The 17,228-nt window shown below is 68.1% G+C and overlaps 2 protein-coding genes across 6 annotated transcripts in view; one reads left to right on the top strand and one right to left on the bottom strand.

The window, feature by feature from the left end:
- The window catches only part of LSP1 (lymphocyte specific protein 1), a 36,932-nt gene extending 22,608 nt beyond the window's left edge, over positions 1–14,324 (top strand). The window contains exons 1-11 of one of the 4 annotated variants that reach the window (XM_081533230.1): positions 1,471–2,285; positions 2,934–3,068; positions 5,228–5,392; positions 6,953–7,148; positions 7,504–7,590; positions 7,782–7,825; positions 8,285–8,366; positions 9,118–9,252; positions 9,523–9,600; positions 9,750–9,852; positions 13,895–14,324. In XM_081533230.1, the coding sequence (XP_081389356.1) occupies positions 2,008–2,285; positions 2,934–3,068; positions 5,228–5,392; positions 6,953–7,148; positions 7,504–7,590; positions 7,782–7,825; positions 8,285–8,366; positions 9,118–9,252; positions 9,523–9,600; positions 9,750–9,839 (1,290 nt within the window). In that variant the 5' untranslated portion in view covers positions 1,471–2,007 and the 3' untranslated portion in view covers positions 9,840–9,852; positions 13,895–14,324. Of the gene's footprint in view, positions 1–1,470; positions 2,286–2,933; positions 3,069–5,227; positions 5,393–6,952; positions 7,149–7,503; positions 7,591–7,781; positions 7,826–8,284; positions 8,367–9,117; positions 9,253–9,522; positions 9,601–9,749; positions 9,853–13,894 lie in introns of those variants that run through there. The other 3 variants (XM_081533231.1, XM_081533232.1, XM_081533233.1) reach the window with 3 other exon arrangements.
- PRR33 (proline rich 33) lies at positions 10,299–16,622 on the bottom strand. 2 transcript variants are annotated; one of them, XM_081533228.1, is made up of 3 exons: positions 16,540–16,622; positions 12,634–12,909; positions 10,299–12,453 (listed from the first exon to the last, which is right to left on the bottom strand). In XM_081533228.1, the coding sequence occupies exons 2-3, from the start codon at positions 12,898–12,900 to the stop codon at positions 11,335–11,337; spliced, it is 1,386 nt and encodes a 461-aa protein (XP_081389354.1). In that variant the 5' UTR covers positions 12,901–12,909; positions 16,540–16,622; the 3' UTR covers positions 10,299–11,334. The 2 variants fall into 2 exon arrangements, with proteins under 2 accessions (XP_081389354.1, XP_081389353.1); XM_081533227.1 differs by having other exon boundaries at positions 10,299–12,909.
- Between the last annotated feature and the right edge of the window lie 606 nt (positions 16,623–17,228).

Here is a 17,228-nt window from a genome sequence, read left to right on the forward strand (position 1 = left end):
CCTGACCCCCCAGCTGAGCCCCTGGTCCTTCTCTGGACTCTGAGCCGAGCTTTAGGCTCCCAGAGACGGGCAGAAGGTGGGGGGTAGGCAGGAGCTGCCTGCAGGGGGCAGAGCTGAGATGGGACCGAGGCTTGAGTGCCTTCTGGAGCCGCCAGGCAGGCCGGGAGGACGGCGGTCAGGATGGTGGGGAGACCAGACCAGGCCTGGCACCGCCGGAGCCACGGTGGAGACCGGGGGGCTGTGGAGGAAGGGGAGGAGGGGCCCCCGAGGCGGTGGACGTGGCCAGTGGGGGCAGCCGCTGGACTTGGGGACCCCCGCTGAGAAAGGGGACCCGCAGCTGGCTCGCTGGGGTCTGCACAGGCTCGTGCGCCTGGAGGGGTGAGGCTGCTCAGTGGAGCGTGACCGGGCTGGGGAGCGGAGCCCCGCTCCGCGGCCCCTGGGGCTGAGCCCTGGGCGCGCCCGGAGCCAGAGCAGACTCAGGAAGGAGATAATTGCGTTTGTGCAGGAACACCAAATCCCTCGCAGCTGCACGCGGGCCGAGCCAGGGCCACGGGCGGCCGCGCCAGCATCCTGACAGCTCCGCCTGGCGTGCCAAGGGGTCTGGGCCGCCGGCCGGGGGCGCCTTCCCAGGCCAGAGGCCCCCACCCCACCCCAGGAGAGCCGCCCCCCTCTCAGTTCCCAGAACGCGGCCCAGCTGCGGAACAGCAAGGGGGTGAGGTCATGGGAGGGGCCCGGGCCGCATGACTCACATCCTGGGGTGGAGGGAGGGGGGCCGGAGGGAAGGGGCCCACGCCGCGGGTCAGGGGCCGGGGCAGCGCGGCCTCTCCCCGGCAGGGGCTGCGGGGAGCCCCCCGAGCCCCCTACCCCGCGTCCCCATTCTGTCCCCGCCTGAGGGCTTGGGGAGTCACGTGCGGACCGCCTGGAGCTGGGGTGACCTTCGGAGGGGCCTCTTCTCAGGAGCGCAGTTCTCAGAAAAGATGCCTTGGCCTCGGGCCAGCGCCGTTGTCAGGACGATGGCGGGAAACAGTAAACATGCGCTGGGGCACCCTGGCTGGGCCGGGGGCCGGGCTGGGCCTGCCACCTGGCCCTCACCTGGTTCCCCGTGCCTGGGTCTGCAGCGTGTGGACCCCCGGTGTGGGGCGCTGGGGCCCACATGTGAGTGGGCCTGAGGGTCCGGCTCAGGAGAAGGGGTGTATACCCACGTCTGCATGCCTGCCACGTGTGCACGTGTGTGTGTGGCAGGCAGGCCCGCCACGCTGGCGGGCCGGGGACCAGGGTTGGGTGCAGGCGGCGTGGGGCCCGGTGGCCGGGACACATGGTGAGCAGTCTGTGTGGCCTCTGCACTTAGCGGTGCTGGCGAAGGGTCCCCGAGGTGTGGGGAGGGGCTGGAGTTACAGCCCCAGAGAGGCCCCACCTGGGTGCACTCGCCCCCACCGGGGCCCACGCGCGCACACTCAGCCCCCCACGAACACAGCATGGGCGTGTGTGCGCACGGCAGAGAGGGGGCACGGGGCTGGTCTCGCCCCTCCGAGGAGCCCCCACCCCGGGTGCCTTCAGGAGGGGGCTGTGGACGCCTCTCCACCCCACGGCGGGGGGCCTAGCCTCGCTGCCTGGCTTCCTGCTTGCCTCCCACCCTCGGCCTGGGGGGCTGTGGGTGCTCACGGGAGGGAGGACCCCCGGACCCTGGGTCCCCGCATCCTCAGGATCACTCAGGCTCTTCCCCCCAAGACAGGACGCGGCCCCCAGCCCCCGCCGAGGGCCTGGAGCGGGAGGCTGGCTCCCTCGGCCATGTGATGGGGCCAGGTGTGGGGGATTAGGGGCTCCCTGGAGCTGGGGGGGAGTCGAAGGCACTTCTGAGGCGCGGGGGTGGGCGGGCGGGGGGCCGGGTTCACACGGCTGGGGTCCCCTGCGGCTGCCGCGGGGGGCGGGGGGGGCCTGGAGCTGGGGCTGTGGAGGGGCCTGGCTTTTGTCTAGGAAGCTCCGGGGAGACTTAGGAGCGATTAGATCATGTGTTGGCAGGGCTGCCGAGACCACAGGGCCGGCCCACCCTGGCCAGGGGACGGGGCCCTGAAGGAGCGGGCTGCGGGGTCAGGCGGGGGACACGGCAGGAAGGCGCTGAGACCCCGGCTCAGGAGACCCAGGACCCTCCTCTCGGGCCCTGGTCTCAGGCCTCCTTGTGTAGCCTGGGTGAGGGACCCCGGGAACGCTGGGGGTCAGCAGGCCTGCGGGCGGAAGCTCTCCGGGGCCCGGCTCTGCGTGGACCTCAGTTTCTCGTGGACAGCGTGGTCAGCAGTGAGACCACACCGGGCTCTGGGGTGGAGGGGGGCTCTGGGTGGGCTGAGGGGTCAGGCCCCGGCTGAAGGCAGCCCTTCCCGGGTCCTTTAATCAGGCCTCCCTCTCCTAATGCCTTTTACTCTCATGGGTGGGGGACAGGCGGGAATGGTCGCCCCCTCCCCAAGAGGGTCCCCCGAGGGGCTGGGCTGCCTCTGGCCTGACCCCAGCCCAGGCTACCAGTGCCCGCTGACTGAGTCACTTGACTCAGGTAGAAGGAGGGACACAAGCTGTCCGGCGGCCACAGCCAGCTCTCTGCACCTCAGCCGGAGGTGAGGTGTCCGCCAGGCCCGGCCTGGAGCCAGAGCTGTGCCGGTCAGTGTCCGGCTGCGATGAGATGCAGGGAGCCAGGCTGGTGGCAGGGGTAGAGGGTACAGCCCCGTCCCTGGGGCTCCCCAGGCCCGTCTGACTGTGGGCCCCTCGTCAGCAGGAGGCACATGACATCCAGAGGCCAGCTCCACTGGCCGAAGGCACCTTCCTGACCCTCTCTCATGGTCTCCACTTTAGAAACAGGGAAACTGAGGCCTCGAGGGTCCCAAGCTAGCCTGCTTGGGTGGGAGGAGGGGCATGGGCCTGGAGGTGACCCCTTCTCATGTCCCCAGGCTTGCCACTCAGTGGAGCGTGGAGGATGAGGAAGAGGCCGCCCGCGAGCGCCGGCAGGACAGGGAGCGGCAGCTTCGGGCTCAAGATGCAGATGAAGGCAGCCCGTCCCCGGAGCAGTCGGAGCAGGAGAAGCTGTGAGCCCCCCACCGGCTCACCCACTCCCCACCGCTGGGCAGAGGGGGCCCCGGGGCAGAGGGGATGAGAAGGGAGGGGCAGGGGCCGCCCTGGAAACTGGGCAAAGTGGGGGCGTCCTCGGAGTGAGGGTCACTGCAGCGCGGGGGAGCCAGGGAGCCCTGCTGGACGCCGGCCGCTGCCCCCTCCCCGCCAGTCTCCCGGGGCCCTGACTCAGCCCTCAGCCCCCTGCACGTTCCCCCTGCTTGGACCGATTCTGAGCGCAGCTGTGGGGCCCAGGGCCCCCGAGCCCCCTGCCCCAGTCCTTGCAGGCAGTGACTCACGGAGGCCACGTCCAACTTGGCGGCCGAGGGCGGCTTGTTCCCTCCCGGGGCCCGGGAGGCCGCTGTGGCTGGGCTGGGCTGTTTTTCCAATAATGCCCCCCTCCTCCCAGCCCTGTTTTGCTCCATTTTCTCTGAGTCAGCAGCTCTGGGTGGGGTGGGGTGCTGCAGCGGTCAAGGCCCTTCGAGCCAGGCCCCCATGCTAGCAGGCAGAGACCACCGCAGCAGGAGCCCAGGCCTGAAGAGGGGGACACGGTGCAGGGCTCACCCCACTGCCCGGGGAAGGAGCCTGGTGCCAGATGCTGCTGGCTCAGCTGAGGGAGCAGAGGGGGGCTCCTCACCCACACTCGGGGACCCCAGGCTGAGGGCGGATGCCCAGCCCAGCACTTGGGGAGCCCCAGACTGATGGGGGAGGAACACCCCAGCACTCGGGGAGCCCCAGACTGATGGGGGAGGCCCAGCCCAGCATTTGGAGAGCCCCAGACTGATGCGGGAGGCCCAGCCCAGCATTTGGGGAGCCCCAGACTGATGGGGAGGAACACCCCAGCACTTGGGGAGCCCCGGACTGAGGGCTGAGGAACACCCCAGCACTCGGGGAGCCCTAGACTGACGGGGGATGCTCAGCCCAGCACTTGGGGAGCCCCAGACTGAGGGGGGAGGAACACCCCAGCACTCGGGGAGCCCCAGACTGATGGGGGAGGCCCAGCCCAGCATTTGGAGAGCCCCAGACTGATGCGGGAGGCCCAGCCCAGCATTTGGGGAGCCCCAGACTGATGGGGAGGAACACCCCAGCACTTGGGGAGCCCCGGACTGAGGGCTGAGGAACACCCCAGCACTCGGGGAGCCCTAGACTGACGGGGGAGGCTCAGCCCAGCACTTGGGGAGCCCCAGACTGAGGGGGGAGGAACACCCCAGCACTCGGGGAGCCCCAAACTGATGGGAGAGGCCCAGCCCAGCATTTGAGGAGCCCCAGACTGATGGGGGAGGCCCAGCCCAGCATTTGGGGAGCCCCAGACTGATGGGGAGGAACACCCCAGCACTTGGGGAGCCCCAGACTGAGGCGGGAGGAACACCCCAGCAGTTGGGGAGCCCTAGACTGATGGGGGAGGCTCAGCCCAGCAGTTGGGGAGCCCTAGACTGATGGGGAAGGCTCAGCCCAGCAGTTGGGGAGCCCTAGACTGATGGAGGAGGCTCAGCCCAGCAGTTGGGGAGCCCTAGACTGATGGAGGAGGCCCAGCCCAGCAGTTGGGGAGCCCTAGACTGACGGGGGAGGCTCAGCCCAGCAGTTGGGGAGCCCTAGACTGACGGGGGAGGCCCAGCCCAGCAGCTGGGGAGCCCCAGACTGACGGCAGAGGCCCAGCCCAGCAGTTGGGGAGCCCTAGACTGACGGCAGAGGCCCAGCCCAGCAGTTGGGGAGCCCTAGACTGAAGGGGGAGGCCCAGCCCAGCAGTTGGGGAGCCCTAGACTGATGGGGAAGGCTCAGCCCAGCAGTTGGGGATCCCTAGACTGATGGGGAAGGCTCAGCCCAGCAGTTGGGGAGCCCTAGACTGATGGGGGAGGCTCAGCCCAGCTTTTAGGGACCCCAAGACTAAGGGGGGAAGCCCAGCCCTTTTGGGGAGCCCTGGTTCTGTAAGGTGTGGCCCAATCTTGGCCTCAGGTAGTTCCAGTTTGTGGAGGAGACACAATCCTGCCCTCTGGGATTCTCTGACAATGGGAGGACCTGGCCCAGCAGTGTGGTGCTGCGTCTGTGTAGATAGGGGTCTCCCATGCTTGGCGCCCAGGGTCTGAGAACCCCCAGCCCCACCTCCAGCCCGGCTCTGAGACCCTGCCTGCTCTTCCAGCCTCGGCCCGCAGCCCTCGGAGGCCCCTGAACTGGACGAGGATGAGGGCTTTGGCGACTGGTCCCAGAAGCCAGAGCAGCATCGGCAGCAGCGCTGGGGGGCCGGGGAGACCACAGATGCCGGGGACCCCCCTCGGGGCGAGAGTCCGGAGCAGGAGGACGACAGGCGAGTGGGGGTCACAGCCTCGGGGCAGCGGGCTCCCTCCAGCCCCCTAACCGGCGTCTGAGCCGCACCCTCTGTGCCCCTCTCCAGCAGCCCCCCAAAACGCCCCTGAGGCCGTGGGGTCAGGAGGAGGAAGAGAGTGAGACGGGGGCGGCAGGCACGGGCGGGCGGGGCTCACTCCCGGGCTCCCAGGGCCCCGGCCCGTCCAGACCAGCTGCGGCCCGATCAGCACGTGTGCAGCCCGTTGACGTCAGGGAGGCCCCTGGCCCCCGGGCCCCTTCCTCCCTCGGGGCGGCGAGCTCTGTTCCCACGGAGGGGAGCAGGTATTTCCAGATGTGCGGCCTCCAGGCGGCCTGGGGGACAAGCTTTCCAGATGCGCAGACGCTGAAAAGGGCCGGCGGGGGGAGGGGGCCTCGCCCCCACCCGCCTCTGGGGGCTCTGAGCCGGGCTCCAGGCCCTCCACCGTGGTCAGGGCCCAGATAGGCTCGGGAGCTCTGTGCTTGGGGTCCTGGCCCCCTCCGTGGGCCATCTCCGGTCCCCCTCACCCCAAGTTCCTTAAGCAGTCCGAGCTCTCACTAAGACCCCTCCCGTCACTCAGTCACCCCTGGTCCTCCTGCCAGCGGCCCCCACACCCAGAGCTGGCCGCCTGGCCGGGGCCCTGGTCCTGGGTGGCCCTCTGGCCAGGACCACCCTCCAGGCCTCGGCTGCCCCGTCTCTGGGGGCCGGGCGCACCCTGCATTTCGGAGCTGGGGTCGGGGCAGCAGGGCGCTGTCTCCTCTGGTCTTGGGGCGGCGGCGGGGCTGTCCGGCCACCAGCAGGGGGCACTATGGCTCTTCCGTGGACCCTCCTGGGCGCAGGGCCTCCCTGCCCCCTGCACCTGCCTGGCGGCAGCGGCCACAGCTGAATGGGCCTCTGTGAGCCTGCTGGCTCCGACCCCCGCGCACCTTGGGTGGTGGGTCTGGGTCTTGGCTGGCACGAACACCAAGGGGCCTGAAATCATGGAAAAGGAGAGAATTTCCCATCTTCTTCTCCAGGTTCAGTCCCGCTCAAATGCAGACCCGCACGGGCTGCCAGCGGCCAGCCTCCCCTGCCCCCAGCCGGCCGTGTTCGGCCCGCTCCTCTGGGCTGTGGTCCCGGCTGTGACCCCAGTTCTTGCCTTGTCTCCCGCTGGACCAGCCCCCAAACCACCCTCAGACCCCTCCTCAGGCCTACCGGACGCCCAGGCCTGTCGCCCCCACATGGTAGGAGCAGGGGCCCGGCCTAGGCCGGCCAGGCGGACGCTGAGAAGCAGGCCACAGGCCCGGCCTGGGGCCTGGGAGTAGCCTCAGTGAGCCGGTGGCCCTCTGTCCACAGGGCAGTGGGCACTGGTCACCACGGGGCAGACGCTGAGGTCCTTGGCCTCACTTCCCCAAAGATGCCGGGGTCTTGGGATTTCTTGGCACTCGACTGGTCTGAAGGCCCCAACTTACAGATGGGGAAACTGAGGCTTGGACCTGGGGAGGCCCTCAAACCAAACCATCAGATGACCTTTGACTGATCGGATTGCCTCCCCCGTGACCACAGGCCCCGCCAGCGCGCCTCCGGGAGCCAGGGTGGCGATGAGCTGAGCCCAGCCGGGCTCTGTCTGGAGGAGCTGCATCTGAGCCCTGACTCGGAGCCCCGGGAGGGGCTGGCACCAGAGGCCTCAGAGCCCAGTGGGCCCGAGGAGCCCGTCCAGGGCAGCCCAGGGCTGGCGGAGACCGAGGAGGCAGAAGCACAGGTGCAGGGGCTCCCCCCAGGTCTGGGTGGCACTCAGGCCCCGGGCCAGCTCTTTCTCTGCTGCCTGCATGCCCTGTGGGCCTCACGGCACTGGCCCAGAGGGAGCTGTCACCCCCGCCTGCAGACAGTAGCCCTTGCAGGCCGGGAGGGTGGTGGGGCTGGTGACCGTGGGATGGAACAGCACGTCCCCAGCAGACTCAGCAGCTCTCACAGCAGAGAATTCAGAACTAGAGGACGTCAGGGTGGGAGAGGAACCGAGGAGGCCCAGGGAGGGGCAGTGTCCTCTGGGACCCTGGCGGGCAGGAGGGCGCAAGGGGGAGGTGGTCCAGCACTAACCACGGACATTCTGCTCCTAGCACCAGAGCCGGCAGCCCAGGACACCCAGCCCCCTGGTCCTGGAGGGCAGCGAAGTGGGCTCGCCTCCCTTGAGCCCCAGCACCAAAGTAGGTTAAGCCCCAAGGCCTTGTCCTCTGTCCGGCACAGGCTGCTGCTCCTCTGCTGTGCGGCTCTCGGCAGGGCCTGTGATGCACATAAGCGGGGCCGTGGGACTGGGGGGGCAGGGGGGGCAGCTGCGAGCGAGGGCTCTGGGCCTCGCTCCAGCTTCTGAAGCTCCATCTCTGCCTGCCCTCCACAGCTCAGCGACAGAACCGAGTCCCTGAACCGCTCCATTAAGAAGAGGTATGTCTGGCAGCTTCCTAGGCAGGACCCAGGGTTCTCCAGGGGAGGCAGGACCCAGGGTTCTCCAGGCGAAGCTGGGACCCAGGGTTCTCCAGGGGAGGCAGGACCCAGGGTTCTCCAGGGGAGGCGGGACCCAGGGTTCTCCAGGGGAGGCGGGACCCAGGGTTCTCCAGGGGAAGCTGGGACCCAGGGTTCTCCAGGCGAAGCTGGGACCCAGGGTTCTCCAGGGGAAGCTGGGACCCAGGGTTCTCCAGGCGAAGCTGGGACCCAGGGTTCTCCAGGGGAAGCTGGGACCCAGGGTTCTCCAGGGGAAGCTGGGACCCAGGGTTCTCCAGGGGAAGGCTGAAGAGGGGGCCTAGGAGGTGGGGATCTGGGGCCCGAGAGAGCTGTGGCAGGTGCTCAGGGTGAGGCACAGAAGCTGAGTGAGGGGCCCTGGGCCAAGACCCTTCTCTCTTCCAGCAACAGTGTGAAGAAGTCCCAGCCGGCCCTGCCCATCTCCAAGATAGATGAGCGGCTGGAGCAGTATACCCAGGCCGTTGAGGTGGGTACAGGTGCCCTCACTTGCTGCTGGGCCCTCCCTCCATTCATGTACCCTCTCCTCCTTCCAGCCAGTGTCCCTCCACTGATCCTACAGTCCCCGGCCAACTAACACCCTTTTATTCAACTAACCATCTTCCATCCGACCAACACTACTCCACGCTTCCACATTCTTCCATCTAGCCCTTTATCCATCCAACAAGGTTCCTCCATTGATCCTACACCTCCCCCATCCAACTAACACATTGTTGATTCAACTCTCTTCCATCCAATCTACACCACTCCTTGCAATCAACACCCCTTTATCCAACCAACATCCCTCTAGCCAACCAACACTTCTCCATTCAAGCGATGGCCTTCCATCCAAGCAATACTTCTTTGTTTAACCAACGTTCCTCTATCCAACCAACACCTCTCCATCCAGCCAATGTCCCTCCTTTAATTCCGCATCCCTCTATCCAACTAACACCCTTCCATACAATCTGCACCACTCCAACCAACGCCCTTCTTCTAACCAATACCCCTCCATTCAACCAGTGTCTTTCCACCCAATATTTCTTTGTTCAATGGATGTTCCTCTATGCAACCAACGCCACTCCCCCCAACCCACACACCTCCATACAACCAGCGCCCTTTCACCCAACTAACTCCAGTCCACCCAGCCGTCACTTCATCCACCAAGGCCCTTCTGTTCAAGCCCTGCTCCTCCAGCCCCATGCCCGAGCAGAGCGAGGATGGCCCTGTCTCCTCTGCAGACCGCGGGCAGGACCCCCAAGCTCACCCGCCAGCCCTCCATCGAGCTGCCCAGCATGGCTGTGGCCAGCACCAAGAGCCGCTGGGAGACGGGAGAGGTGCAGGCTCAGTCTGCTGCCAAGTCCGCCCCTTGCAAGGTAGGCGTCCATCCTGGGGCGGGACGCGGCACAGCAAGCGCGGGCCCTCTGGGCTGAAGTGTGGGCCGCAGGGCCCATGGTCGCCGGGCTGGTCCCTGGGGAGGGCTGGGGGGGCGGCTGCCGGGTCTCGTCCCGTGGGCGCTCCCCCCAAGGAGGCAAGTGGGCCGGCCCTGAGGCCCTGGACCTGTGAGGCTGGCGGGAGACATGCCTGGGGCTCCAAGCTCCCGCGGCAGGCCCTCCTCCCGTGACAAGACTTCCTTCTGCCCCCAGGACATTGTGGCTGGAGACATGAGCAGGCGGGATCTCTGGGAGCAGAAAGGAGGCCCCAAGACTTCGTCCACGGTCAAGGTGCGGTCTGAACGCGGCTGACGCAGGAGGGCGGGTCCAGCGGGTGGGTGGGGAGAGCGGCTGTCCTCGGCACCCCGGGAGGGCTTCCCGGGTGCGGCGCTGTCTCCCTCCGCGGCTCTCACCTTGGCCCCTGGCCTCCTTCCCGGCAGAGCACCCCATCTGGAAAGAGGTACAAGTTTGTGGCCACCGGACACGGGAAGTACGAGAAAGTGCTTGTGGACGAGGGCTCGGCGCCCTAGGCCTCTCTGCCTGGTGAGTCCGGAGCAGCGGCCCGTGTGTGATGTGCTGTGTGTGAAATTTGTTGCCCTCGGCGCACGGTGGCCGGGGCGAGGAGGAGGCTCTTGAGGGCGGAGCGCCCGGCTCAGGGCCGCCGGAGACTGCCCCTCTGGCCCCCCTGCCCACCCCCATCCTTCTGGGTCCTGCCCCGCTCCCCCTGGCAAAGCTCAGACTCCCTCCAGGGAGGAGCCATGATGCCCCACCTGTGCCGCTTGGGCAGGTGAGGCCGTCCCGGGCACTGCAGGGCGAGTGCGGCCGGAAGGGGCCAACGCGGAGTCCTGGGGGCTCGGTCTCTGCCCATCGGTGGGCCTAGGGTCTCAGAAGGGCCAGAACCTTGGGCCCTCCCACCGTCCCAGTGGGAGCTGCCGCTGCCGCTACCACCCACCCCATCGCCTGGTGGAGGCAGAAAGACGACCACGGCGTGGTCATGCACACTTTTATTGGTGACCTGGGTCCCAGGATCCATGTACAGCACGCAGCACGTCCCCCTGCCAACCGCCTCCTTCCCTCCTGAGTCCTGCCCGCAGCATCTCCGTGTTTCTCTCCCACTGCTGGTCAGAGCCCAGCGCTGGTCCTGGGTCAGACCCGCTGTGAGGGCACAGTGGGGGCCCCCTTCCCCACCTGTCCAGACCACGGCTGGTCCTCGCCTGCTGGGCCAGGCTGTTCTCCCCCCGTCTCCTCATCCAGCCTCTAGGCTGAGACACCCCTCCCGTCTCATCAGCAAGTTCCCCCCGAGCTCGGCCCTCAGTCCGGGGAAGCAGAAGCCACAGCGAAGGGCGACAGTGAGGGGCCGGCTCCCACCCGGGCCTTGGCCTGCTCCCAGCACTGGCCAGGGCCCCGTCCTTGGGCAGCACAGCAGTCAGGCCGCCAGGGCAGCCCACAGAGGTGACCGCGCCCGAGCCCAAGCCCCCAGCGCTCCCTCCCTCCACGGAGACGCACGTCTCCCCCGCTTTCTCGGCAGAAGGGAGCGGCCCCAGAGTCCTCCTCATCCCGGCCTGTGTCTCCTCACCCAGAGCTCCGGGGGTTCAGCCTGGCCTTGCCCCCTGGAGCCGGGTAGACCCTCCCGAGCAGCTGAGGCCCCTCCCAGGCCCCGCTGCTGACCGCCCCCTGCAGCCCCTGCCCCAAGCCCCATGCAGATGCCCAGGCTGGCCCTGCCCTGAGAGGTTATTCAGACAAGCTGACCTAGACGGGGCCTCCTGAACTGTCTGCCTCCCCAGAGGTTCACCCCAAAAGCCCCCACACTCTACCCCAACGCAGACCTCTCTCTGCCCCTCCACATCGTCCAAACCCGCCTCCTGTTTAACCCCCTTCTCCCGCTAGGGTCCTTCCTGCTCCCGTCCACCCCACTGCCCCTCCGGACCCCCAGGCCGCCAGGCTCCCCTCTTGAACGGTTTCTGTTTCCCAGCTGGATGCTCAGCCCCTCTCGTCAACCCCACGGTCCTGGGGTCACCCAACCGTTCAGTGGAGCCTCCAGCCGGCTGCCGTCCGGTTGAAGTTCTTGGGCTGGGGGTTCAGGACCAGGACTGGGGAGGTCATGGCAGGGGGTCGGGTGGCCGCCTCCTGCAGCTTCCGGGCGTTGAAGCGAGGCCGGTAAAGGAAGGGCAGGCGACTGAGGCCAGCCAGGGTGCTCACCCCAGCTCCGGGCGCCGCCTGGCCGCTGCGGGACTCGGCCACCGACATGCGGTAGAGCACCGCATCCCACATCTTGGAGGCCCGGGAGGCAGGGGGCCGGGGCGCCGGGCTGGCAAGGGTGGTCCCGCCCTGGTGCACCTGCCCCAGGCTGGGCTCCGGCCTCGGAAACTGGGGCTCTTCTGGTTCCTCCAGCAGCTGCTTCTTGAGGCGCGTCCAGCCACTGAGCTGGGGCCTGGCTGCAGCTCTGGGGACTGGGCAGGGGTGGGCGTCTGCCAGAGGGGCGGGGGACGAGGCCCCTTGGGAGCTGGAGACTCTCTCGGCCTCAGCGGCAGGGCCAGCCGTGGGGGGCTCCTCCAGGCACCCAGCTTCGGGGGTCCCAGAGGCCGGCCTGTAAGGCGAGGGTCCCGGCGAGCGGTAGGTGGGGGCGATGGGCACCACCACCCGGGTGCCCGCCTCCCTGGGCACCGAGGCCTGGAGGCTAGGGGGAGGCCTGGGCACTGGGAACGCCTCAGGCCCGGGACTGGCCACCTGCGTCCCAGTGGGCAGTGGACGGATGTGGGCCACGGGGATCAGGGGCTGAGCCCCGGGAGGGCAGGGGGCTGTGTCCTGATCCTGCGGGGCTGCCGGCGGGGGCTCGGGGGTCTCAGCCTGTGGGGATGGCGCCAGCCGGACGTGCACTTGGCTGACGTGGTGGCCCCTCGCCACAGGGGCCAACACCTGGGCGAAGCCACTGGGGGACCGCGTGGGTTCTGGGGCCGCGAGCTGGGGGCCCGTGGCCCTGAAGTGCGAAGCCAGGCTCCTGCGCTGGGCGAGGCTGAAGGAGAACGTGGACCTCTGTGTGGGGGAGGCCACGTGGTGGATGACAGGGGTTGGGGGGCAGCGGGGTGTGGCGGCCACAGCCTTCAGGGCCTCCATGGGACTTGGGGCCTCGGCGGGACGCGGGGCCTCCATGGGACGCAGGACCTCTGTGGGACGTGGGGCTTCAGCCAGGCGTGGGGCCTCTCTGGGACGTGGGGCCTCCGTGGGATGCAGGGCCTCCGTGGGACGTGGCGCCTCCGTGGGATGCGGGGCTTCGGCCAGGTGCAGGGCCTCTGTGGGATACGGGGCCTCCGTGGGACGTGGGACCTCCGTGGGATGCGGGGCTTCGGCCAGGCGTGGGGCTTCGTGGTCGTGGCTGGCCTCGCTCACGGGGGACAGAGAAGTACGGAAAGCCCCTGGGGGAGCGGGGGGCCCGCCCCCGCCCACCCTCCTCCGGGCCGCCTTCCTCAGCAGCTTCTGCAGGCGTAGGTTGTCCTTTCCTGGCTTGGGTAGCAGAGGTGGTGGGGGTCCAGGGGGCCCCAGGCGGCATGGCCTAGCCATCCCAGGGGCCCCGGAGGCGGCCGAGATGAGCATCGCTGTTCCCTGGGGCGAGAAGGAGGCGGCGGTGAGCCCAGCCCTCTGCCCACAGGCCCTGTCCCTGAGGGGTCACATGGCCCCCTCGTCTGCAGGGGGACCAGGGCCCAGAGGGGCTGCGGCCCGAAAGTCAGGCGCTCTGCCCCCTGAGCACCTGGGCCCTGCCATATGCGCTCTAGGCAGGAGCATTTGCAGCATCGATCAAGGAGGTGGCCCCCAACATCACCCCGAGACTAGAAGTGAGCCCACCGCAGCCCTAGGTGCCTGGTGGGCGCGCAGTGGGGGCCGGGCCGGGAGACCCAAGGGCGGGCGCCAAGCAGGGGCAGGTGCTGGCCGGCCGCCCGCAGAGGCAGGAGGGGCCGCCTCGCCGTCGCCGGGCCGACCACAGGCGCGTCCGCTGCGAGCCGCGGCGAGGTGGCGGCCAGCGGACGGGGAGGCAGGGGCAGCGTCCCGAGAGGTCGGCTGGGCGGAGGCGGAAGCCGCTCCCGCTGAGCTCCGGCTAAACGGGACGTTCCCGCAGGCCTCCTGGCGGGCTGGGCCCAGCCAAGCCGCCCGCCCTGCTTTCTGGGCACCACGTGCTCGCAAGGACGTTGACGGATGGCGGCTGGGCAGAGCGGGGTCCGCGGGCTGGGAAGGAGGGAGGCTGGGGCTGTGACTGCAGGGCCGCTCCGTCAGGCAGGAGCTGGGGGGCCCGGGAGGGGGTCTGAGGGGGGTTGCTCCCGGCTGCCACCCACGACCAGGGGACCGGGACCTCCTCAGGAAGAGCAGGGTGCCCAGGCAGAGTCCCTCCACCCTGCGCCCCGAGCAGGATCCAGGCGGCAGCGTCAGGAGCCAGCCTCCAGGCTGGAGGGGACCAGGGAGGCTGCTCCTGGCTGCGGGAAGGGTTAGAAGGGCAGCTCCTGGAGAGAGGCTGCAGGCCGCGCAGGGCAGGGCCATGAGCCCTCCTGGGACTGCGCCTGACACCCACCTCTCCACCTCCCCGTATATGTTTCAGCTTTCCCAGGAGCAGGGGACAGGCCAGCAACACGTCCTGCCTCCCAGTCCGCACGTCCAGGGGCGAACCCGGCCAGATCTGTCCCCCGCCCCCCGAACCCGACCTTGCCGAAGAAGTTGCTTCCCACACCTGCTCTCACCCCGCAACCCTGGCAGCTCTTGCTGTGGGGCCCTCCGACCTCGCCCTCTGACATGGCACTCACTGCCCCCCACAGTCCCGGGAGGAGAGGAGCTCTGGCTATTGGTTGGTGAAAGGACCCTCTCCAGAGAAGCTGCAAGCTCCCAGGGAAGGCGCCGTTGGCGCTGGGAGAGGCCATGTGCCGGGGTCTCCAGGTCAAGAGCCACAAGCCCTGCCCTGCCTGCACTGCCCCCACCCCCCCACCTGCAGCACCCCCCCCCCCGCTCTGTCCAGTAAAGCTCCTGTGTCTCCACGTGCTGGCTCTCTGGGGTCTCTGACGGGGCGGGCAGGGAGCACGGCTGTCTGGAAGGGCCTTCCACCCTGCCCGATGGCGGGGTCCGAGCCTCTGATCTTCAGATTTGGACCCTGTCCTGTCCAGTGGCCTTCTGCGCCTGAGGCTCTGGGGTCTGAGGGGGTGTGGTGGCCAAAGTCAGGGTGCGCATGAGAGTGGGCTCAGTCCTCTTCTGGGACGTCTGTGGCGCTCGCCCCCCAAAGTCTGCAGCCCCCGAGACCATGTACACATCACTCTGCGCCCCTAGGCTGTGCTTCCTCTGAGGACGAGACCTTCCTTAGGGTCACCCTCATCCCGGTACCCTGGAGATTTGGTGGATGGATGGATGATGGATGATGGATGATGGATGGATGGAGGGTTAAGATGCATGGACAGATGGAGGGATGGATGGATAGAGAGAGGGATGGAGGGAGGGAGGGAGGGATGGAAGGATGGATGGATGGGGAGGGAGGGATGGGGAGGTAGGCGGATGGAGGAATAGAGGGATGGATGGAGGGTCAAGGTTGATGAATAGATGGATGGATGGGGAGGGAGGGATGGGGAGGTGGATGGAGGCATAGAGGGATGGATGGAGGGTCAAGGTTAATGGGCAGATAGAAGGAGGGAGGGAGGGAGGGATGGAGGAATAGATGGAGGGAGGAATGGATGGAAGAAGGGTCAAGGTTGATGGACAGATAGATAGAAGGAGGGAGGGAGGAAGGTGTAGATGGATAGATGGATGAAGGGATGGATGGAGGGTCAAGGTTGATGGGCAGACAGAAGGAGGGAGGGATTGGTAGGCGGATGGACTGGTGTGGAAACAGAAAGAGAGGTGAGGCCTCCTTGGGTGATGGACAGGCCTGTGGAGTGGGGGAAGGGCTGGAGCTGTCCTTCTGGGCCCGTGTGCCCCCCCGGCCAGCACGCAGGTCCACCGCGGGGCCCTGCTGTCCTCTGTGTCAGGGGAGCCCCTTTGAAGAGCAGGCCCCTGGTCCTCTGGCGTCCCAGGCCTGGGTCTGCTCAGAGCCTGTTTTCTGAGGTCTCCGTGGTCAAAGTCTGCCTGTCTCCTGAAGGGGAGCACGGACATGGGCCGGCTGGGAGTGTTAGAAACTGGCCATGTCACACGGTCTGTCGCCTGCGGCCCCTCCGAGGGGGCGTCCAGGGCTCTGCCCACCAGCTGGGGAGCATCTGCTAGGGAAGGAGGGGTTCTCGTCCACCCAGCCGGATGGGACATTAACCAAGGGCCACAGGCACAGCCGGCCCCCTGGGCCACTGGACATCGAGCGGGACCCCGAGAGCAAAGGGGTGGGCAGGGCAGGGCAGGGCAGAAAGGCCAGCCGGTCACTCAGCCTGTACCCAGCCCGGCCCCTCTCGGGGGGACAGGAATCCAGGGCCTGCCTCCTCTGCTGCGGTACCATCGAGCCCCAGTGTTGCAGACCCTGGGGTCAGGGCCTGCCCACCACAGAGGTCAAGAGGCTCAGAGGGGCCACAGCCTGGTCTCCAGCCCTCTGCCCTCCATCTTGACTGTCTCAGTGCCCCGCCCCAGGCAGCCCCCTGCTCCCCAGCTCCGGGCACAGAGTGCCAGCCCCACACAGAGCAAACCAGAGACCCACTACAGAGCCCGCAGAAGCCCTCAGGGTGTGTGGGGGTGGCCGCCCAGGCTGGGAAGGGCTCATCCCGAAATGCTGTGTCAGCGGCTTCTATCTGGGGCCTGGCAGGGCCTGAGCCCATGGGCTGGGCCGAATGGGAGCTCAGACTGGCACCGGTGTGGGCACCCAGGTCAGCTCAGGGCTACCAGGCGAGGTTCAAGGTCTCTGGGCCCTGTCACCCCCAACCATGCATACGGGGGGCTAGGACCCAGATCTGGGGGCCCCTGACCTCCCCCAACTCCCTGGGGGTCAACCCTGCAGGAACCTGAGGGGCCACGAGCCCCCCACAGCCTCCTCCCTGCTGCGTTGCTCAGCTCAGCTTTGCAGGCTTGAGAAGCCCACTCCACCCCACCCCACTCTGTCCCCGGGCCGAGGCCCTGCCCCGTCAGCCCTCAAACTCTTCCTGGGGTTCAGTCATTCCCTGACTCCAGTCCCGGGCTGGGCCGCCCAGTCCGTGCCTCCAGCCCAGGTCCCCAGGCCTGGGGGGGCCCAGCCCTGCCTCCTCCTCCCAGGCAGGCCCGGCCCGGACCAGCACACGGGGTGTGGATTACCTGTCGCAGGCCCTGGGCAGTCGGCAGCCGGTCCAGCAGCACCAGCTCGACGCCGTCCTGCTGAACCCCGGGCCCGGCGCCCCGAGAGGGAGGTCGCCTATACCCAAAATAAAACCTGCCGCGTCCCTCTGACCTCAGCGCCCTCTCTCTGGCGCTGCCCGCTCACGGGAGCGCCCCTGCCAGGGCCAAGGCCACTGAGCGGGCAGCCACCCTCCTCTGCTGGCCGAGCAGGGTCACTGCAGGGCCGAGGAGTGCCCACCTGCGTGTCAAGACGCCCTAGTCCTGGGTGAGGTGTGGCTGGCCGCTCGGGCACCAGTCGGGCACACAAGCCCCTACTGTGCTCCCCCAGCGTCTCCCTGCATCTGTGTCCGGGGGTATGGGGTCACTGTCAGCAGAGCATGGGGTGCCCACCTGAGAAGGGCCGTCAGCTCCCACCGTGGGGAGGAGAAGGGGCACGGGGCCCCCAGGAGAAGCCTGGGGCTCTCATTTGGATGCATCTTTACGGCTGAGCCCAGTGGACAGAGTTGGTCAGCGTTATCCCAGGGTCAGCGCTGTGTGTGGCCTGTCCCAGGACCCGGGCTGGAGGAGGGGTTCAGAGACCCCGCGAGGGAGGCAGGATGACCTGGCAGCTCTGGCTTTGAGGGCTTCCCACCCCCAGGAACTCTGGGGAGGCAGACAGGATGGGGGCT

The sequence above is a fragment of the Giraffa tippelskirchi genome, chromosome 10, assembly GCF_054371585.1.
Source record: "Giraffa tippelskirchi isolate mGirTip1 chromosome 10, T2T-mGirTip1v1.2.pri, whole genome shotgun sequence".
NCBI classification, from domain to species: domain Eukaryota; kingdom Metazoa; phylum Chordata; class Mammalia; order Artiodactyla; family Giraffidae; genus Giraffa; species Giraffa tippelskirchi.